Source organism: Panicum virgatum, chromosome 9N (genome assembly GCF_016808335.1).
Source record: "Panicum virgatum strain AP13 chromosome 9N, P.virgatum_v5, whole genome shotgun sequence".
Lineage (NCBI taxonomy): Eukaryota > Viridiplantae > Streptophyta > Magnoliopsida > Poales > Poaceae > Panicum > Panicum virgatum.
Window position 1 is genome coordinate 502,142 of NC_053153.1, and position 21,471 is coordinate 523,612.

Sequence of the window (21,471 nt, forward strand, 5' to 3'; positions counted from 1 at the left end):
CCGAGGAGTCCTCCTCCTCGGTGGACTCGGGCGTGGCGGGCCGCGGCTTTCCCTCCGCGTGTGCTATCTTGCACGCCTTCTCGTGCTTTTCCTTCCTCTTCCTCTTCCTGGCGGTGGCCGCCTCCGCCGCGTCCTTCTGCTTCTTTACCGCCTCTGCATGCAGACGGTTGACTTTGTGTTCCTCCGGGACCGGGGGCTTCGAGGTGTAGCCCTTGCGGCTCACCCCCTGCAAATGCAACCAAGTCAAAATCAAGGAGTGGGGAGAGGAGTAGCACAAATCGACAACGAATTAAAGCTCGAACTCACCACAGAAAGGTACCCCACCTTGGGGCGCATCTTGATCTTCCAAAGATCCTCGGGGTTGTCGGGGAACTCCGCCACCGCGTTCTTCACCCTCCGGGCAGCGATGTCACGTGGGAGCAGCACGTACGACGTCCTCGAGCCCGCGCTCGGGGCCTCGGAGGTGAGCTCGAAAATTGGCAGGTTCCTCTCCTTGAGAGGAATCACCCTCTGCCGATGAAAGTTTGCGATGACGGCCGCCACCGTCAACCCCTTCCTTGCCAGATGCTGTAACACGTCGGTGAGCACCTCGAGCCTGGCCTAATGTGGTGGGGGCGATACTCTCCAGTCCCACTTCTCCGGCCTCTCCCAGAGCACCTTGTTGGTGAACGCCGGGAGCCGGTTGCCGAAGTTGCGCAGGTAAAACCACCCTCGGGTCCACCCGGCATTGTTAGTTGTCATCCTATTAGGGATATACAAATTCTTCCGGGTTGGGCGCAAATGGAGCATCAGACCGCCGCCGCCTGTGAGATGGAGTTGGGGCTGAAGTTATGCAGCTCCACTCTGTAGTATTCGCACATCGCCCGCATGAATCAGCCGACGGGGACGCCGAATCCCCGCTCGTGGAGCCGCACGAGGCTCACGACGTAGCCCTCGGGGGGATTCGGCTCGGTCTCCTCCGGCCGCGGGGGAATCCACGCCGGACGCTCCCAGTTGATGTTCACCGGCAGCAGCCTGTCGGCGACTAGCTGCTCCAAGACCGCCTCGGTGGCGGTGGACCTCCCCCACGACAACGGCTCCTGGACATACGACATCGCTCCGAACTGCCGAGGGACACGAGGAAGCAAGCTCTACGATGGCTAAGGTGCACTCTCGCTCTCTCCTTCTTCCTCCTCTCGCTCTCGGCTCTGGGCTCAGGATGCAGGGGAGGCGGAGAAGGCAGGGGAGACGAAGGCAAAGTGGCCAGGTGAGCCCAAACAATCCCCCCTTTTCCGCTTTTATCCATCAAGACGGACGGATTCGCCGCCGCAGCCCGGATCCACCGCATTGAATACGGTAGATTTTGCTATCACCGACAGCTGGGCCCCATGACCGCGAAGTCTCCCATGCGCGCACTCGATGATAATTACGGCGCGGTAACCGACGGGCGCAGCGCGACTGTAGCACTGTTCCATCCGTCAGCCGCCGCCCACGCCTCTTCGCCTACCCGAGACAGCCGCCTGAAAAGGCGCGCCCCGCACCGCGCTACACGTACTGGGCCACGTAGCCCATGACTAGTGGGAGACTGGCGCACACAACCGGCGACTCCGCGCTGTTTAGTGAACCGTTACGGAATATTCCCCCCGGGGATTTCTTACCGTCGAAGGAAATCAATTTTTAGGCCTTACTGATCAGGGGTTCGAAGCCTAGCCCGTCGAGGGTTCGACAGGCGCCCCAGATCACCAGAGTTAGGGACTGCATGGATGTGTCGTACAAGCTACCCTTGAACGCGGAGTTCGAGACATCCTACGCAGTGTTCAAGGCCTGTCGAGGGTGCCTAGCAGGGGGATCCCATCGAGGGAGAGCATCGAGCCATCGGACCCTATCGAATGGGTTCGAGTCCCACCTAGCGAACCCTTGCGAGCGCTTTATGCGATGTGTCCACGGACCACGAGCTGACCCTTATCGAACGGGGCACAGACGTCCACTTGAACCACCCGATAACAGCTCACCGAAGCAGCCATAGCTCGCGGCCCGGGCATAGGTAGCATGGTGCGCTTCACCCCTCCTCCCTGCGGAAGGGCGACGAGGGTCGTAATAAAAGTCGAGGGTCCCCTGAACGCCTTCACACAGGCCAGGGCTCGGGGGCTCCTCGCACACCACGGCTCAGGGCGCACCCTCGAGTGGATCGACAAACGTCGATTGTGAAGTTCCACGTGTTTAGCCAAAACCCCCACTTTTAACGCGCACCTGCCAGATGGTTCGACGGGATTCCGAGTCGCTGCGCCAGTATGAAGAACGCTGAGGCCGGCTGAAAGGAACGCCGATGCCGGTTGGAAAGGAAGCTGAGCAGCCTTCCCTGTAAAGCAACCAAGCAGGGCGACGTTTATAGCCCTTGGACGAGTGCAAACACTCCTCCAAGGCCTCAGGGGCTACACCCGCGGGTGCGCTGACGTGACCTCACGGAGGAAACTTCACACATTTGAGGATCAAAATCCTATGCAAGCCTGCTTGAATGCCCTCAGCAGCACGGCGTCGACGTGCCCAGTGGCGGCACCATGGTGCTCGAGGCGATTATGATCTGCATAGGCAACTCAGAGTGGCCACCTCACTGCTTCTCCAACGACAAACCCTGACCCTGGATCAGGCTCCTCCAACAATGCTCCCCGGAGCACAATTGTACCCCCGCCGGGCAAACCAAGACCGCCGCGGTCAGTACCCGAGTCACACCCTCGGAGGGTTAAGCCTCTACAGGGCTGATGCTCACCTTTACACCCTTGGTCATCCTCTCCGCGAAGAAGAGGGAGACTTTATTGCTCTTTACAAATAAAGATTACAAAGGTTTACCGGCTCGAAGCCATCGAAAATTACAAACGCATTGCCACTTACGTGACAATTTTCCCTGTCTTGGGGAGGAGCGAGCGCCGATGAAGAGCACCGAGTCCTTGGCTGACATTACGACTAGATAGCTTGGGATTGCGAGGAGTAGCCCCTAGACCGGACGGGTCCGGCGGGATGCCCTTCTCGCAAGCTTTCTTCTAGCTTCTCCTCCACCAAAGACTTTGCGGGGGGGCAAGCTGGCGGACAGCACCCTCTGCGCCACCTCCCCGAGAGCGACATTGTCGCCAAGAGGGACGATGCGAAGAACGGCCGCCAAACCTAGCGCCGATGCCATGGTCAGGCGTCTCAACGCCCCTTCAGGCAGAGGGACATTGCAGAAGCAGGACCCCACAGGCCCAATGTTCTTCTGCTAATCCCACTGAAGCTGAGGGACGGTGAGCACGCCCTCTCCAGCTTTCCCCCGCCGCTCGCAAGCATTCTCCTAGCATCAAAGCCTAAAGAAGCCAGGCCACCCCGTCTGGGGGTCGGCCGTGAAAGGCAAAGGAAAACATTACTAGACTTAGGCGAAGCTAGAAGTAAGAGCAGGGAAGTTGGAAAGGAAAGAGAGTCCCACGACCCCTATTTATAGCTGTGTCGAGGGCCAAGCCTTAAGCCTGTCGCAGGGGGAAGGCTTGGACCGCCCGTGACGGTGCGGCACCCCACGAGCGAAACATGCCCTCGGTTACCGTGCCGAGATGTAACAAGATAGGGCAAAGTCGAGTCTCTGGACGCTGAGCAGCGCAGCATCGGTGCTGGCCGACTGCCCTCGAACAGCGCGCCGCAAGGCAACCAGGGAAAGCAGGGCTGAGATCCTGCACGCGGGACAGCGCGGCATTAGCACCAGCTGCAGAGCAGCAGGCGCCATCATGACCCTGGCCTGCTCAGCACGCTGACGCGTCTCATCACCAAAACAAGACAAGAAGGGGTGCGCGCCTCGGAGTACTTTTTCTGCAGTCGCACTACCCCGACCGACGAGTTGTCATGTCCACCAGGCAAGCGACCGGACGCGCCCGGCGGGAACGAAACAAGGGAAAATTGCCAAATACCCTTTGGCCGAATCCCCTGACTCGACCAAAGGCTCGGGGGCTACTGTCGGGTACCATGATTAGGGGCACCCTAATCAGGGGACTAAAATCGCCCTAAAAATGCAAACACATGTTAGGCAACCAGGCCCACGAAGGCCTATAGCCTCCTTCCAATCTGGAAGAAAGGAAAGGACTCAAAGAAGCTCAATACGCGGCTCACGTACACAGTGCGGCCCATCCGCACCCCCCTCGAACCCGCGGCGCGTTCTCCGCCTCGCTCGAGGGCTCCCCGCTGAGACCCTCGACTGTGCCCCGCGTCTCCGCCTCACTCGAGGCCACCCCTCGACAGGAAGGACAAACGGCCCTTCCGCTCACCCACCCGCCATACGGAGGCATTAAACGCCAACTACTCCTCCACAACGCCCGGGTCAGACGGCGTCAGGCTGCCATTCCCCACAGTGGCTATGACCGGAGTCTTGTCCGCCAACTCTGGTCACTGCTCCGCCATTCCGGACGCTGTGGCGACACTGTGGGAACCTGCGACGCAGTGCAAGACGTGCTCGGCACTGCTCCAGCCACTGTACTGCCAACTCCCCATACCTCCTTCAAACTTCCCCCTCCGCGGAGTCCTCAAGCGGCATGGGCACGACCCTCTGAAGCGGCTCCGGCCTTGACCGGGACAAGACCCTGGCCTGCAGGACCCTCGGAACGTCGCCACACCACGCCTGGGGGACGGTACCCCCTACAGCAACGACCACGCCGCCCGCTGGAGCTACAAGGACACCGGCGCGATCTCCGCAAGGCCAAGGACGATGTCCAGGACGACTGCCACGCCAGACGCCATACTCCACAGTACACTTTCTACAGTGCTCGACCACTACGCCCCCGTGATTCGGGGAGAAGACGACGACTTGCACGATCTCCTGTGCATGTACACCGCCCCTCCTTGTGTCTATAAAAGGAGGAGGCGGGCTTTGTCTTGGAGGTCGGTCGATCCGGTAGAACACAATACTCAGCACTGCTCACAGAGCCCAAACACTCTTCTGATCCCCGATATTGGCACTCGTCTCAATCAACTCCTCTAGCAGAGACTTGGGAGCTTCCCTCCCTCTCTCGCCTCACTTGTACCCCATACTACAGGCACCTCCGGTGCAAGGCAGTACAGTGCTCTCGCACACCCCATTGCTGGACGTACGGCCCCACGGCCGGAACTGGGATAAATCTGTGCGTTACTGTGTTGCCTCTTGCATCAATATCTGGGACGAGGAACACGCAGCATCATTACTAGTTGGGTCCGGACCGCCGGGTCAGGACGCCGACACATAGGAACACACACATATGAACTAGCTAGACAAGAGGTATATATGATGATGGAGATGATGATGAGCATCGTCAGGCGGCCGAGTAAAAAGGCTACTAATGGATCGGAACAAAGGGGAGACCGGACCAGTCGCCGCGCGCTGTGCATATGATGGTCATATGGATGATGGACAGCATGCATATGCTGTGCATGCAGCAAATTTTAAAGGTGGAATATAAAGATTTGGAGATGGTCATATGGATGGATGGATGCGCTAGCCGTAGTATGTATGTATGTATGTATGTATGTATGTATGTATGTATGTAAGGACTAAGGCTGCATTGCGGCATTGCTTATCTGCACAGACGACGACAATGACGACGACAACGAGTAAGCTAAGCAGGCATAGAGTAGAAGGCCGGCATAAAAGCCAGGGAACGAAAGGGACATGGGAATGGGCACATGAAACGTAACCAGCAAACGAATTGAGGCGGCAGCAGCAGCATCATCTCGTGTACGCATCGATCACTTTCATCGCCTCATGGATGTCTATCTATCATCTTATCATCTATCTATCCGAAATAATAACATCCATGCATGTGGAGGCAATGAAAGCAGGCCAATATATATTATGCAATTGCAAGTAAGGTGTGGAAGGTTTGTTTGGATCACCTAGGGGCTAAAGTTTAGGTTACTAGAGTTTAGTAATGGCTGTTTGGATTCATGGACTAAATTTGAGATGAAGACCAGTTGAAACGTATATTTGCCCTCAATTAGAGACGCCCGAGCGGGGAGGAGAAGATGGGTGGAGCGAAAAGTGAGAGGTAAATCGATCATTTCGCAGTAAGATTGCTGGTTTTGGTGCAAATTTTAGGGGGGTTGTGTGGACTAATGTTGCAAAGTTTAGTCCACCTAGCTGTTTGGATTACCTCATGCACACGGTAAATAAGCTGAATCCCGTAGTGATTGATGGAAAACAGAGCCGGCCTTATTCGATGGAAGCAAGCAAGCATCGCACACGCCAACAACAAGTTCTAGCTATCTATGTACGGGAGTTGCGTGCATGCCCTTACTTGGCTGGCCAGGCCACCAGCCTAGCACTAGCGGTCGAGTCTGCTGCCATATTGCATTGCATTGCATTGATGCGTGTCTGCTAGTGCTAGCCACCCACCCACCTTAGCTCAGGCCTCACCTAGCTCCTCTCATCCGTCGAGATGCATATGCATGCATGCGGACAAAACATCTGTATACATAGATACACGAATATATAACAAATATATATATGTATGGATGGATTTTGCACCTCCCAATGCAATTCCGATCGATGGATCGACTTAGAGCGAAGCTAATGATTTAGTATGCTGCTGGCTGCAAGAATTTTTGCAGCTCATCTCTCAGTCCACTTGTATAATGGTTTAACTCCTCACCATAAATACATGGCCCATTTGTCTATTTCACAAAATTTTTTAGTTTTTGTGTCGAAGCTGACTGTAAGCTAACAGCTGCTCTCTCTCCTCTACCTCAGCATTCAGTCTGTTTTTAACCCACCATAATACCTCTAAGCTTGCATGCTCTAGTCGCTTACTAATCTGATATGATACCCACATCTCTCACACACACACAAGTAATAAGGGCCCACCAGCTGGTACTAGCTAGTAGCACTAGGTAAACGACAAATTAAAGGGAATTTTAAGCTGCATGCATGCATGCTTCTTCTCCCTCTTTCTTTTTTGTTCATGATGATATTCTTTGCATTGATTTCCTATATGTATATCGTGCGGGCTAGCTAGGACCACAGCTAGCTCAGTTACTAAAATTCTTTCTTTCTCTCCTTTACACGTGTGAGCGAGGTAGCTACGTATTACGTACTTATATATGCATGCATGTATGTTATTCTCATCTCCCGGCCGGCCGGGCCGATCCGATATTCCATCACCATCATCGATCCATCTATCGATCTCATGCACAGTTTCATTCATAGACATGGCTTTATTTGGTTTATAGAATACTAGAAAATAGTAACACTTTGACCGCTAATTACGGTGTCAAACAAAGTCAGTTTACAAAACCAATTTCAGAACCCCGCGCTAGGAACCCTGAAGATTCTAATGAGGTCTTTGACCGCGCGATTTGAGGACGGTTACTGTAGCATTACTGTAACCAATCATCGATTAATTACCGTCATTAGATTCATCGCGAAAAGTTGCATCCATCTCTAAAAAAGTTTTGCAAATAGACTTTATTTGGTCCTTCATGCGGAGGCTAGAAGAGCCGCGCTAGGATCCGGAACCAAACAGGGCCGTTATAGTATTTAATGCATGCTTGCCTGATGCTGTGCATGTTTATTTTCATTGTGTTAAAAAGGAGGATCTTAATTAATTACGTTTTGAGTTGGTTTAATTTGAACAGGTCAAGAGAGAATGAAAGCAGCTAGCTAAGCTGATGCAGTGATGCTGATCTGAGCACGCAGGAACAAGCAAGCATTGTATTGTCCAGTAGACAGACACGGCTGGCTGGCAGGCAATACAGTAGCAGCTAGCGCGCCCTGCCGGCCGACGCCACTGAATGACGATCATGGGAATGGGATTGTCGGATGGATGCTAGGAAACAAAATAAACAGCGGCCGGCGTCGCGTCACAAGTCCGATGTGTCCCGGCCTCCCTCTCGACAAGGTTAATAATATCATTGCCTGTACATTGGTTAGCTTTTCATTATTAATATATGACTCATTTGTCTCTCTCACAAAACTTTTTAGTTCTTGCGTTGAAGTCGGCTTTGAGCTCACAGCTCCTCTTTCTTCTCTAATCTCTTCTCCTCTTTAGCATTCAGTCTGCTTACAATTTATTATAATACTTCCTCTGACTGACGTAGAGCAGTGATGTGTCCCGGCAGACCACGCACGCAATAATTCGATTAAGACGACCAATCAAATAACGAATGAGGAAGCATCTGGACTATCTATATATGCTGGAGTGGAGGTATAGATTAGAAAGATAGCGAGGATCATATGCATGCATCCATGGACCGCACGCACGGCCGGCCGACAGGACGATCGAATCATGGCATCTCGATCATGCCTATCGATGGGTGGTCCCGTCCATGGTCTATCTCAGTCCTCCGGCTGGCTGGATGGCCGGCCACTGCGCTGTCGTCGTCGTCCTCTCCTCCGATCCGATGCTCTGCTCCCCTCCACTGTCCTCTGTCCACCCCGGCCGCCGCGCGCGACCAAGCTAACAGCCAAATTTGTTGCCGTCAGCCTCCACCTCCATCTCTCTCTTTCATTATACCATTGTCATGCATGCCCGTCCCGTGATTTTTCTATGTTTTTTGAGGGAGCTGCTAGCTTAGGCTTTGTAAGTGTCTGTCCACTAGAAAGAAGGAAATAAGAAATTGCAGCTGCTTACTTTCTTTCAACAAGACGACGAAAGAATCTTGCGACAACAACTTTCAAGAAGAAATGATGCTCTGCGATGCACTAGCTAGGCCCAGGCCCATATATTATATATCCCGCGGCCATGAAGGGCCATAGCCCATGGGCTTCTTCGTCGATGTACTTACCTCTGTCCCATTTATACATCTGTTCCAAAACAAGGGGTACAGATTAAAAGCACCTCCAAAAGACTCTTTACATCTTTTCTAGTTTACAGAAATAGAGATTTTGGTGAGAAAATGCCCTCCAACAGCTTCTTCAATTGGATATCTAAATACATACATCTTCTATTTCGGATTTCTCGCTTCTAAAGATGAAGAACGAAAATGACGACTCTCTAAACTACATCCAAGATATAGAAAAGCTGTTGAAAACTACAAAAATATAGAAAATAATTTTTTACTCAAATGACTCTCTAAATGATGATTTAGAGAATATATTTCATAAAAGTTTTTGGAGATGCTCTTACAACATGATATTCTCATCAACAGCGAAATCGTCAATCTTAAGAATTTACCAATTTAGTTTTCAGAGATGCTCGTGCGTTCATACATGTAAGTGTATGCCTGTTTATGTTGCACTGTATAATTAGAAGAAGAAAAAAAAGAGCGCGGCACATGTACAAATTGGACATGGAAGGACGTATTAGCAGGCATGATAATCGCGAACAGAGTTAAAAATGTGAGACAGCACAGGACAAGTGATCGAGATCGATGACATGGCTTTGGATCGTCGACGAGTTTGCGAGGCAACTGGTGGCATGGCTTGGCTAGTTGTTGTCGCCCCGGCGCACGGCGGCGGCGTAGGAGGGCTCTGCTGCTGGTGGAGGTGCAGCAGTAGCAGCACCAGCACCAGTAATGGCCTCCTTGTGGACGTGGCCGTCGTCCTTGGGGATGATGAGGCCGTAGCCGCCCTCCTTCCTCTTGTAGAGGATGTTGACCTCGCCGGTTTCCTCGTTCCTGAAGGCGTAGAAGTCGTGGTCGACGTTCTCCAGCTGGTCCAGCGCCTCGTCCACGCCCAGCGGCGGCATCTCGAACACCTTGGTGCGCACGACCTTGGTGAGCACCGTGTCCTCGTCCTCAGCTCCCAAGGCCTCCGTCAGGTCCTGCTCGGCATCGGCGCCTTCTTGTTGTTGGTCGTCATCGCCGGCAATAATGGCATCCGGAAGGAGGTCCCAGTCGTCCTTGATGTGGCGCGCGCGCAGCTCCGTCTCCTTCTCCTTGATCTTGCGGAGCTTGCGCTTAATGATGGCGGCGGCCATGTCGATGCTGGCGTAGGTGGACTCGGCGTCCTCCTCGGCGCGGAGGACGCCGTGGCGCTTGCTGAAGAGCGTGATCTCGCAGCGGGAGGTCTTGGGGCCCCTGCCGAGGTCGCCGCCGCGGGCCGAGAGCCGGACGTCTACCTCGCGGACGAGGTGGCAGTGCTTGGACACGGCCCGCCCGACCTTGTCCTCGATGTGCTCCTTCACCTTGTCCGACACCTGCATTATTATTATTATACTCTGCTTACGTAGCAGTATTCATTGATTGATTTGTCCTTGTTTTTTTTTGTTTTTCTGTCCGTGTTCGGCTGCTAGCTGCTCGCGGCTGCTGCTGGCTGCTCCTGTCGTTCGGCAGCTGGGCTTGCTGCTGGCTGCCTCGCTGCTGCTGGCTTGCTGCTGCAGCAGCCGCGAGCAGCCCAGTAGCCAGCTGCCGAACACGGTGGTATCTACTCCTACTCCATGCCATCCTGTGGCGTTCAATTGGAAGCAAAAGGAAAAGGAAAAGGGGAAAATGTATTGTACTCTAGAATGAAGCAAGCAAGCAATCTGACCTTGACGTTCCTGCCCTGCACGATGAGGCGCACCGAGGACAGCGGCCCGTCCCACGCCATCCGCACCGACACGCGGCGGCGCGGGACAACAACGGCCACCGGCTGCCCGGTGGCCAGCGCGCGCCCCACAAAGCCCGAGCGGAGGGAAAGGGAAGGGCAAGGCGGCCTGGGACTGGGAGCGAGCGAGATGCGCTGGTTGGGGCGACTGATGGCGGCAGCGGGAATCGCGGCGGCGGCCGCCATGGCTTCTTCAATCTCTTTCTCTGACGGATGATGTTTGGGGGGAATTCAAGAGGAGATGGATGATGCTAGCTAGCAAGAACAACGCAACTGAGCAGCACTAGTACACCTTGAATCTTGTATGTACAGAGGGAGAGGAGCGTAAAGCCGATGTGGATTGGTCCCTATCCTATCCACTCCGCTCTAGATTTTTCCAGAGCACGACAAAGCACACCATCTGCCACGTCCGACAGCAACATCGCCCGTACATTCGTCAAATCCACACACACCACTGCCGGATCAGTGCAGTGCAGTGATTCGTCCTAGCCAATTTCCATTTCATCAATCTGCAACCATCGACAAAAAGGAATCCAACAAGTTCGTTTTGTCAAACAAAGCCTGCCCGCCCGGAGAACGATAATGATGATTGTCCACCAACACCAACACACCCTACTCAATCAATTCCCCAGTTCCCGGGGATCCCTGTAAAATTTACGACTATTGGAATGCAATGGATTGCCAGAAGCCCATAACCTAGTAGTGCGGAGTAGAGCTAGTACCTCCTTGGGCCTGGCTGGGGACGCCACGGTCTCCCAGCGACCGAGCAACACAGAAAACAATCCAATAAATAAAAATCACCACATATTTTGTGTAACAAGGGGCACAAAAATAAAAAAGAGAAACAAGGAACTTTACAGACCCTGAACTCAACTCAACTGAATGGCCATTATCATCTGCAAACACAAGCCGCCACCTTTAATCCCGCCTTACTTATATCCAACAAAGGACAGAGAGATTGAGAAAGAGGGATCCATTCATCCATGGCATCGCATGGCGGCTTGCTTCGCACATGCTGTTTGCTACAGTTAAAACTCCGGCACTTGTCACAACAAAACATCCATGCCATTATCACAAGCTCAACAAGAACTTGAAAATATCACTCAGTGATATTATGCCTTCCACACGTTTGCTGCCAGCTTCCACAATGAACACTCGCCGCACCCCTACCAACAATATACAAACAAAGGTTAAGGCATTATTCTTCACCACGCAGCAGCAACCTACATGTCCCAACGGACTCACCAGGATTAGACAGTCGCTCCATCACTTTCAGCAAAGGATCGGACCGGAGGCACATCTGGCACCTCTGCCCATTGAAAAAACCAAAACGTGTATTGGCATCTTGTCCAAGTTGCAAAGCCTGAAATTCACAAAGAAACATCTTCAGGCCAAATCCAAAACATATGCATAACTTATGAGGCAGCCCATAGCATAACCACTTGGTCCCAGAATCTGAATATTAGTTAGGACACAGAATAAGCTACCAATATGTGCCTCTTACCGAGTCACCATATGTTTCAAGCTTTCAACCGAAAGATCTGACCAAGACAGGTCAGAGTGTACTAAAACTTTACTGGCATACCTGATGAATGGTCATCTCCTCCAAACGAACATGTGTGTAGACCTTGTCTTTTGCTAGGGCTGTGATGTCACTACAAGATGGAATGAACTCGACGGTAAATACATGGACTCATGAACAGATACAAAAACTAAGGTATCTACAGGTTAAAATGGTGTACCTTCTCGAATAAGTGTCAAGCAGCGAATCGTTTTCATCCACAATTGGTATTGAGCTGACTCCAGCTGCAACCAACAATGCAGACAAGCGTAAGAGATTACTTTCGCAACATAATAGAGCTACTAGTTTCAACTGATATCCAGTTTCAAGTGGAACTGGTGTTGAACTTCAGCTGTTAAACAAGAGTTGCCAAAGGAAATGCAAGCAGGAGCACCATAACAACCTCTGCATTTCCAGTTTGCAGTTACAGGAAAATGAACACAGAACATACCTTGAACCAGCATGTTAAGGGCAGAGCTAAGTGATGCATGAGGCCGCAACATAGCCAATGGACGACTGTTTGGATCACCAATTTTTGGAACCCAGGAACCCAGTGGAATTGTGCATACTGGTTGATTTAGAATAGGAAAATTACCAGTTGAGTTCTTGAAATATCTACAAATACCTGTAAAGGTACATCATATTAAGATAACCTGCACAAGTTGCTGATTGTATAGATAAGTTACACTTTTCTACAAGTGTGTGGGTTGGGGGGGGGGGGGGGGGTAACTTACATTTCAAAATTCCGGAAAGGGATGCGAGATGCAACAGCTGCGGGAATGATCCATCTGACGATGATGAATAAATAACCGGCACTGTAGAAATGCCATTTTGCAATATCTTTAGAGCAATGTCCCTCAAGGACTCGTAAGGGGTGGCCTAGACAACAGATTAATCGAGTGTGAGCAGATTGCCACATAAATAACAGTATATTTTGCAAAGTGAAGAAGCAAGGGGAGGAAGGAAAAGAAAACGAAAAAAATTTCTAAGCAATTGACATTCTCATCATTTCACAATCATGGAACTTGCAACAAATATATTGTTAAAATGCATGTAACTCATCGATATGGCGATATGTTTAAGCGTAAATGATGTATTCCCATCGATCAAGGAAAAAAGAACAACCCATCACCCAGCACTGAGAAAATGCATTCTCACCTACTCACCTACTCATGCATCACTAATGTTGAGTGTTCTTTCGTAACCAATTAAAAAAAAACATTAGTATTATTTCATCCTGATATGTTGGATTGCCAACATAGCAATTCAAGATAAATGACGACTATTCAAACTGCATAGAGATTTCAAATTCAATTTTCAATCATAAATAGGCACCAACTTACATGCACTAGAGGCTGATGTGGTCGCCACTGACCATCGTGTCTTCCATAAGTTTGCCGTTTAGCCTCTTTCCATGCAGATATGGTGTGTGTTTCAAGTTGCTCCTCTGTCAAGTTCGAGCCATGAGTTTCCAGCTGCAGCAAAAGCATAATAATTTTATAAAACAATTCAATCAAAGTAACATCCAAAAATATGCCCACATAAAACTTTTACCATATATGTTTACTGATACACCTTTTTTGGCACATACAATAGTGCTGCCAAAAGGTTTCGCAACACACAGTACAAACCCAAATTATGACACCGGCTAATACACTAGTCATCCATATCTCCAGTTGGCAGCATGTTCACTTCTATTCTCCAAAGCCCTTCCAACAATGATTCCAACCAAGCTCACTATTTTAATTCCATATTTTAGGACTGCTACCGAGCATTTTGGATGTAGAAAATTTTGACTATGTACAGTATGATGACAATCCAGTCAAATTTAAAAGTTTCAAAGCACATAACACAGCATAAAAATTGAGTATTCCAGCATATCCTATAAAAGGAGAAACCCATATTCAAGTTCACAGCATCTAAAGAAAAGACACCTGTATTCATTTAAGTCATTTGAGTTCCTACGAAGTGGACACATTTCGTTCATTGCCTACACTATGTTTAACAGAGATTACTAAGAAAGGAGCTCTGAAATCTTCTCTGCTCTATATTTCAAGCCACTGATCAATGTAACAAGAATTTAAAGAAACTAAGAGCAAGGAATCAGTGCCAAAATGATGTACCTCTTTCAATATGAGTATAAAATCCAATGGGCTCAGAAGGCCAACAAACTGACCTCTGAATGAGTCCCACAAAGGAGCTACAGGAATTCCCTGCAAATTTCACCATGGAATAAACATCTTCCAAATTACATAACTATTGAAGTTGATGGTATAATAAGATCAACAACGACACCACCACGGAGAAGACAGAAAATGGTAATGAACTCTTTGCAGCCAGATGAAACCCAAAAAAGCATTGCAAGTTTGTTGTGCCTTTTCAAAAGATAACTACAAGAAAATGTTGGAATGCAAAAAATGGTAGAGAGATCCTGCATATCCTACCATAAGGGTCAGAACACAGCTCTCAACTAGTTAACCACAAACCACGATGCAATAAAGAAACCAATAGTTGAGAACTTGAGATCACTCTGGCTACAATCATGTTCATGGTATTGACTTGTACTAGTGCACATAATAGGCTAATAGCTGCCTGTGGAATCAGATTTCATTCAATTGCAGGGGCAAATCAGATTTAATAGATTAATTAATGCTGCCTGTGGAACCAAGTATTACAATTATATGCCAGTAATTGCTACTACGAATCCTACGGTATCAACTTTGATGTAACTCTTGATCAAAGTATGAACTTGGCCAGAGTGCCAGACAAACTATGTCGTGTAAAAATAAATGGGGTAAAATGTATTGTCTAGCCAAAAACCATCTAAGAAGTAACAACACAATATAGAATGCAGGTTAAAGATTTTAACTTTATGAATGTAGAATGTAAGGCAAAAATAGATGAAATAATGGAACTATGGCTTGCTGCAACCAAAGATATAGAACTGGAAGTGACAGATTAGGTAACATTTAATACCTGTTCATGCAGGATATGGAAAGATTGCTTCACAGGTAAATTAATGTCCAGAGCAATAACCTGAATTCAAAAAAATAATAATATTAACTTATAAGAAAAAACTTTAAATTTAAAACAAAACTATAATAAGGGCAGTTAATTTTCCATACCTTGCCCGAATCTGGAAGCAAATCATAGCCAGTATGCAAACTCAGATACTCAGAAACACGACACCTAGAGATTTGTATAGCAGCCTCTGAAACTCTAGGACCACCGTCCTGAATATTACCATCCGACAACGTAACCTGATTATAAAAAGAAGTTAATCATTCGCATGCTATCCTTTATCAAGAACTCACCAGGTATTTTTTTATAGTATTAAGATAAACATTGGCACATTGTCGATAAGAGATTCAGCATAATAGCACAACGCCAACAAGACCTAGAGACTGTCCATATCTAGCATAGAAGCCTAAAAATAAAACATCCTGCTCTCCACCCCATAGAAACATCATTTCTCAGGAGATCATAACACTAATAAGCCTATGATCCCGAGGATATAATGCTCTAGAAATATGTAATTCAAATCACCGCTACTACAGCTAGGGCACATCATGTCGTCAATGACCCAATAGTCAATTATAGGTCAGCATAGAATTAATCAAGTATTATGGAATTTCTAGAAAAAGAGGAACGATTCTTACTGTACGTTGAAAATTTTCATTGTCCACATCCATCCTGGTTCCAGGTGTGCTTGGACTCAATACTGAGTTTATTTCCCTTGTCAAGTATACAGTGTTAACTATGCCATACTCTCCTGATATAGTAGGTTGGCGCTCATCGTGCCGCCACTCCCCGTCCACAAAGAACTTGTACTGCATATAAAAAAGAATCAGGTTAGGAAGTTTTTACACTAAAAAATAATTGGTGGCATAGATGGCATGCACAATTATGCAAAAAAGATAAATAGATGTAACTTCAAACATGAGAACACAAAGATAGTTGTCATGATATTTAATGAAAGAAGAGGTTCACTCTAAAAGGTACAATGCCACATGTATGGCCTGCAGACTTCATCCAGAACTACTGAGAGCCTCCAGATAAGTCTCGCACTATATTTAACTCTTGTAATATATCATGTCCGGACGCAAAAGAAAAAAGACATGTCAAAAGTTTATGAGGTGGAAGTGCACACCAATCTCAATGGATTAATAAAAAATAACTGACAGTAAATTTACAAAGTTAGATGGTGAAATGTGATAGCAGAACATAAAGCCATAAGCCAATCAGTAAACATGATAATTTTTTTCAAAAAAAAATAGCATGGTAGGTACAGGACAACTGTTAAACTGCTAGGGGGATAAAGAAGGGCACCTGGTGCATTCCTGGAGACAGGCTGCAAATAGCCTGAAATACGGTCGGACAGCCTTCAACAGGAGACATTTGCAAATGCTCTGACCACCTACGACAAATGCATGGCTGTTAGTTGCAAAGTAACAACAATTCAGGGGCGTTATGAGTTAGCGAGAGGCGGCGGGAAGGCAAGTGATTCCACCTTTACCGCATAGGAACAAAGAACTGAGATAGCCCGCAGTTTACGGGAAGCTGCATTGAATGACTAGTGGCCTCTCATGCATGACATCAGACATATCACAGATATCAAGACAGCTCCCAGCAAGGGAGCATAGAGATGATCCATTCATCAATTGCAGGAAACGTATCTTATCATGACACCAAGATGGTAATATGCAAACTGGGGAATGTGTAAGTAGGTTCAGACTCACTTGGAAAGCAAACCACGCTGCATGCACACATCAAACTAATTTTGCACACAGCACAAGGAAGGGTGAGCAGACTAGCGCTAAAACTGATACTGGTGAGATGGTTGCAATCGCGAGTGGATACACACACGGCACGGCACTCCTAGAGCAGAGCAGGGCAATTTGACGAACCTGGTAAAGGAGCCTGATACGAAGACCCTCTTGCCACCATAGGGCCAGACAAAGCGGGCCGGGACGGTGGCTCCGGCGCTGCTGACGCCGACGCCCCCGGCGTCGTGGGCGGAATCAGCGCCGTGCGAGAACATGATGGCAGAGCAGCGGGAGGGGAGGGGAGGAGATGGAACCCGCTAGCGAGGAAGGAGAGCAAACCCTAGAGCCGCGCGCGCGGGGGCAGAGGTGGAGGAGGAGGAGGGAGAAGGGCGCACCAGCCGCGACGGGATCCTCCGCGTGGTGCGCGAGAGGGCTCCCCGCGCGAGGATAGATCACCCGCGCCGGGCCGAGCAGCCCCCGCTCCAAGCCATATCCTACCCACGCGAGAGTAAGAATCGGGGCGCGGGGAATCGAGGGGAGATCGAGGCTAGCGGCGGCAATGGCGAGGGACGCGGAGTGGGGGAGGGCGGCGGCGGGGATCCGGAGATGCGAATGCGGCGTGGGGAGGGGAGGGGAGGGGAGGGGGAAGGCGGAGGAGATGGGGATGGACACGGAGACGGAGAGGAAAGGAAGAGGAGATGGTAAAAAACAAAGGGCCCGGCCCGGCCCGGCTCTCTTCCAAGGAGGGTTGAAAACGAGGCCCCTCCCTCCTCCCTCGCTCCCCGCGGGAATCTTCTGCGCCGCCGCCGCTAACCAAACGGATGCTTGAGGCTTCCTTCCTCCTCCGTATTTGCAGCCATGCAAAACGTGAGCCAAAGTTGACTACTCCACAATACAGTTGACTAATATATAATGTTATAATAACAATAAAATAGTTTACAACATACTAGATCCAATGGCGGAGGTAGGATTGAACTCCAGGAGAGGAGAGCCAGGAGAGGCCTCTCCTGTATTTCTTCTTCCTCTCGCCACCCCTTCGATCATTTTTCCTTCACAAATTTGTAGGAGAAATTTCAGAATTTGGGACTCAATACGCAAGATTTTCAAAATTTAACATCCAATTCAAAAGCCTTTCAAAATTTGACACTGGACACATGAATTTCTTCAGTTTTAGGTGTTTCTCTTTTTCTTTTACTGTACAGACCACGGAGAATGACAGACGTGGCCTTGCCTTATCCAATGGATCGATCTCTTTCTCTCTTATCGCACGGGCCTGACACACGAACCGCAGCGCCCACCCTTGCCGCTAGAACATAGAGCGCCAGCCGTGTTACTGGCTACGCTCCAAGTCGGGACCTGCACCACGGAGCTTTGCGACGGCGGGAGGTTCCTGTTCTCCGGCGTCAAGAACAACCTCTACATCGTTGGCGGACGATCCCTTGGCTTGGACGCCAGAGGCAAGGTGAAGACCCACAAGAGGGTCCTGGTGTTCAGCCCTCTCACTAGCTCGTGGCGGAAGGCAGTGCCCTATGCAGACTGCTACCTGCAGCATTCTCCACGCACCGAGAAGCATGCCTGGCGGTCAAGTCCCGGTTGGGAGGCGCCTCCGTGTATGAGGACCCGCACATGCTCTCCCTCTCTCGTCTCGCTCGGCGGCCTCCTATGCTGGGCTCCGGAAGCCTCGGCGGCCTCCGTTAGTGGGCTCTAGCGAGGTCTTGTTCTTGGATGAGAGAAAGGGCAGCGGTGGCGGCGGCGTTGTTCTTCGTGAGAGAGAAAGAGGGGAACGAGCGAGACGCGAGAGAGGAACATGTGACAGGAGAGAGGATAAGGCCAAGGGCAGATCCATCATTTCCCGCGGCCTGTACATTAAAAAGAAAAGAGAAAAGAGAGAAATTGGAGAAAAATAAAGAGAAACACCCAAATTGAAGAAATTCGCGTACTCGGTGTCAAATTCTGAAAGACTCGCAAATTGGGTGTTAAATTCTAAAAGACCTGCTAATTGAGCCCCAAATTCTGAAATTCCTCAATTTGTAGGGAGGCTAGCGGGGGGCTCCATTGGATTTTTAGCGGTAGGAGGGTCTTGACCCTTTCCAAACCCACCGCTGGCCCACCAAACTACTGGGCCGTGGTCTCGTTAAGTCATAACATAAAGTTTCTTTATAGATTTCTATTTGAAAGCCTCTACTTCTCAGCTTTATACTACCTAACTTGACAGATGTGGCAAAAAGAATTTAATCTAATTCACCAATTTGTTAACTAGTCAACCTAAGTGTCACATAAAAACTGTAATGTAGTATTACTTGTATATTGTATATGTAACGAACACATAAAGGAAATTAATGTTGTTAACTTTAATTACAGTAGCGCACATTTTGAGCCAATAATAATAATAATAATTAAGGTTATGTTTTGTTCCATACAACTTGTAAGTTTATTTAGTTTTTCGAACTTATTAGTGTTCATTTGAGATCCTTTGCTTGGTTAATCCAACGATCGAGGACGCTGTATATGTTTTGTCGATGGTCAAATGAAAACTATCCTTTTCTAACTGCTTTGGACAAAATTCGAGTTTGCGTTGCGTCCCATGATTGGGCAACAAATGGGGCCAGAGGGAAATGGTCCTCCCAAAGACTCATCGGCATAGCATACTCCGCGTCTCCCTCGGTCGTGCTCGCCGCAACATCGGAGTCGATTCCATCGACGGTGCTCGATACTAACGAGGCAACCGCCCGACCCCCCGCAATAAAGCACCCGCGCCCCGGCTCCCACTCAGTCGGTCCTCTCTCTTGCCACGCGCATCGGCCGCATAGCATCGCTGCTGTTCCCGCTTATCTCCGTGTCGGCCCTTCTTGCAGCTGCAGCCATGGCTGCTCCCGTCGCCGCAGCCGCCGGAAGATCGGCCGTCCTCGCCTACTCCCCTGCGCTACGGTTACAGGTCCCAACTTACTGGTGCACAACTTGGATCTTGATTCGGAGAAGCTGTAGGCCTGCCTGTAGCTTTGCTTTTCTGTCACTGTAGGGAATGGATGCAGTGTCGTTTCGAGCATCAGCATCTTTCCCCAGGCAAAGAGCAAGCTTTCCATCAATTCGGGTGCAGCGGATTCCAAAGCGCTTTCAAGTGTCATGCTCGGTACGTATCGTCACCATCTTTGCTGTTATTCCATCCACTGCGCTGTGCAATTGAGACGCTCTGAATGTGCCAATCTCATGGCACCTTCTCCTTTTGAGTCAACATGAGATCTTCTCTTCATCTGCACCGATTTTAATTTCGGGCCAGTTGAAGAATACACATGGCTAGTTTTTCCCACTCCAACCACCTTCAGATTTCCTTTAGAAGAGAACCTTTTTAATCATGTTATTTCTGCTACTGAGTACCAACATTGTTTGTTTCTGCTACCAGCATATTTAAGGCAAATTCATAATCTCACAGCATATTTAAGACACTGCTCCTGTAGCTTGGGCATGTTATTCTGATGCTAAAATAGACTACAAAATGGTTGTAATTGCATCTTTAAGCATTTTGCTTGATGCTTCGAACTTATCTCGTGAGAACGTATACAGCCACTACGGCAGTGTTCTTGGTTGTCCAGTGGTAAGTGTGGTGGGTAGCAGAGATTACATTGTGAAATGCTTATAGCGTATGTCTGCAGCACTGGAACTCCCTTGTGAGGGTCTCTGAAAATTGATTTTCATTCTTGAATAGGCTAAACAAGAAACTATTGAGAAGGTTTGTGAAATAGTGAAGGGTCAGTTAGCTCTACCCGAAGACAGCACAGTAACAGGAGAGACAAAGTTTGTGGACATTGGAGCTGATTCACTTGATACTGTAATTTCTTAAACTCGTATGATTATCTGGCATCATATCATCATGCTCCTTCTTTGTAATTGAGGATCATCTCTGTTAATTTTATTTTCTATGTTCAATGTTAATCTACAACATTTGTAATAGCACTATTTTTCTAGGATTTCGCAACAAAGCACCTTTTTATTGGCATCATATGAAGTTGTGCTGCTCTATGAGTTACTGGTCTGAATGCATCCTAATATTGCATACCAAATTCATTCATAACTTATTGGTCTGAATGCATCCTAATATTGCATACCATCCTGAATGTGGCACAGGTCGAAATTGTGATGGGGCTTGAGGAGGCATTCCAAATCAGCGTGGATGAATCAAGCGCTCAGGAGATCCAGACGGTGGGTGATGCTGCGGCTCTCATCGACAAGCTTATCGCAGAGAAGGATGCTTGAAAGGACTGGAGTCATGGAGTTTCCTCAATCAATAGTTTTGCAGGCACCTCCGCTGCTCTCTGTATGGTGGCGGCCATGCTTCCTTGCATTGCAATTAGTTAGAACTCTCAGGGGTGCGTGCCTTTTGGGATTAATAAAAGAGGGGATCGTCTTATTTCCCTGAGAGACGGAGTTTTTTTTTTCATCTTAATATTGTGAGAGACAGTATTCCATTCATGTAGCTGAAAAAGATGTCGCAATTTGTTGCAATGAATTTGAATCTTTTCACCCACAACTTCCAAGCCAGTGAGATTATGAGTTTGTCTTAAATATGCTGTATCTTTCGCCATTGAATTGTTGAATTTGCCTGTAAACCACAAAAGCTTTGATTCTGCTATAGGCTGGACAGCCCTGAGCAGCAAATAAAAGGA

The 21,471-nt window shown here is 48.9% G+C and overlaps 3 protein-coding genes across 3 annotated transcripts; 1 reads left to right on the top strand and 2 right to left on the bottom strand.

Moving 5' to 3' along the window:
- Positions 1-9,113: 9,113 nt before the first annotated feature.
- On the bottom strand, positions 9,114-10,827 carry LOC120687419 (ribosome-binding factor PSRP1, chloroplastic). The gene is made up of 2 exons (XM_039969418.1): positions 10,427-10,827; positions 9,114-10,094 (listed from the first exon to the last, which is right to left on the bottom strand). Exons 1-2 carry the CDS (start codon positions 10,667-10,669, stop codon positions 9,384-9,386), a joined length of 954 nt encoding a protein of 317 aa, XP_039825352.1. The 5' UTR covers positions 10,670-10,827; the 3' UTR covers positions 9,114-9,383.
- Positions 10,828-11,180: 353 nt separating this feature from the next.
- On the bottom strand, positions 11,181-17,550 carry LOC120687388 (sucrose nonfermenting 4-like protein). Its single transcript, XM_039969367.1, has 13 exons — positions 16,952-17,550; positions 16,374-16,461; positions 15,704-15,874; positions 15,170-15,304; positions 15,021-15,080; positions 14,168-14,257; positions 13,388-13,519; positions 12,779-12,923; positions 12,496-12,669; positions 12,226-12,289; positions 12,069-12,138; positions 11,729-11,846; positions 11,181-11,649 (listed from the first exon to the last, which is right to left on the bottom strand). Exons 1-13 carry the CDS (start codon positions 17,083-17,085, stop codon positions 11,555-11,557), a joined length of 1,476 nt encoding a protein of 491 aa, XP_039825301.1. The 5' UTR covers positions 17,086-17,550; the 3' UTR covers positions 11,181-11,554.
- Positions 17,551-19,452: 1,902 nt separating this feature from the next.
- Positions 19,453-21,370, top strand: LOC120687452 (acyl carrier protein 3, chloroplastic-like). Its single transcript, XM_039969451.1, has 4 exons — positions 19,453-19,745; positions 19,830-19,940; positions 20,514-20,636; positions 20,933-21,370. Exons 1-4 carry the CDS (start codon positions 19,674-19,676, stop codon positions 21,059-21,061), a joined length of 435 nt encoding a protein of 144 aa, XP_039825385.1. The 5' UTR covers positions 19,453-19,673; the 3' UTR covers positions 21,062-21,370.
- The last annotated feature ends 101 nt before the right edge of the window (positions 21,371-21,471 follow it).

What these genes read in the sequence shown, in the direction of transcription:
- LOC120687452 (XM_039969451.1), top strand. Translation starts at nt 19,674, where the DNA reads ATGGCTGCTCCCGTCGCCGCAGCCGCCGGAAGATCGGCCGTCCTCGCC. An exon ending in CCCCTGCGCTACGGTTACAG is followed by an intron (nt 19,746 to 19,829) that starts GTCCCAACTTAC and finishes CTGTCACTGTAG; the next exon opens with GGAATGGATGCAGTGTCGTT. An exon ending in GCTTTCAAGTGTCATGCTCG is followed by an intron (nt 19,941 to 20,513) that starts GTACGTATCGTC and finishes ATTCTTGAATAG; the next exon opens with GCTAAACAAGAAACTATTGA.
- LOC120687419 (XM_039969418.1), bottom strand. Translation starts at nt 10,669, where the DNA reads ATGGCGGCCGCCGCCGCGATTCCCGCTGCCGCCATCAGTCGCCCCAAC. An exon ending in TGCAGGGCAGGAACGTCAAG is followed by an intron (nt 10,095 to 10,426) that starts GTCAGATTGCTT and finishes ATAATAATGCAG; the next exon opens with GTGTCGGACAAGGTGAAGGA.
- LOC120687388 (XM_039969367.1), bottom strand. Translation starts at nt 17,085, where the DNA reads ATGTTCTCGCACGGCGCTGATTCCGCCCACGACGCCGGGGGCGTCGGC. An exon ending in TGTCTCCAGGAATGCACCAG is followed by an intron (nt 15,875 to 16,373) that starts GTGCCCTTCTTT and finishes TTTTATATGCAG; the next exon opens with TACAAGTTCTTTGTGGACGG. An exon ending in CTTGACACTTATTCGAGAAG is followed by an intron (nt 12,139 to 12,225) that starts GTACACCATTTT and finishes TCCATCTTGTAG; the next exon opens with TGACATCACAGCCCTAGCAA.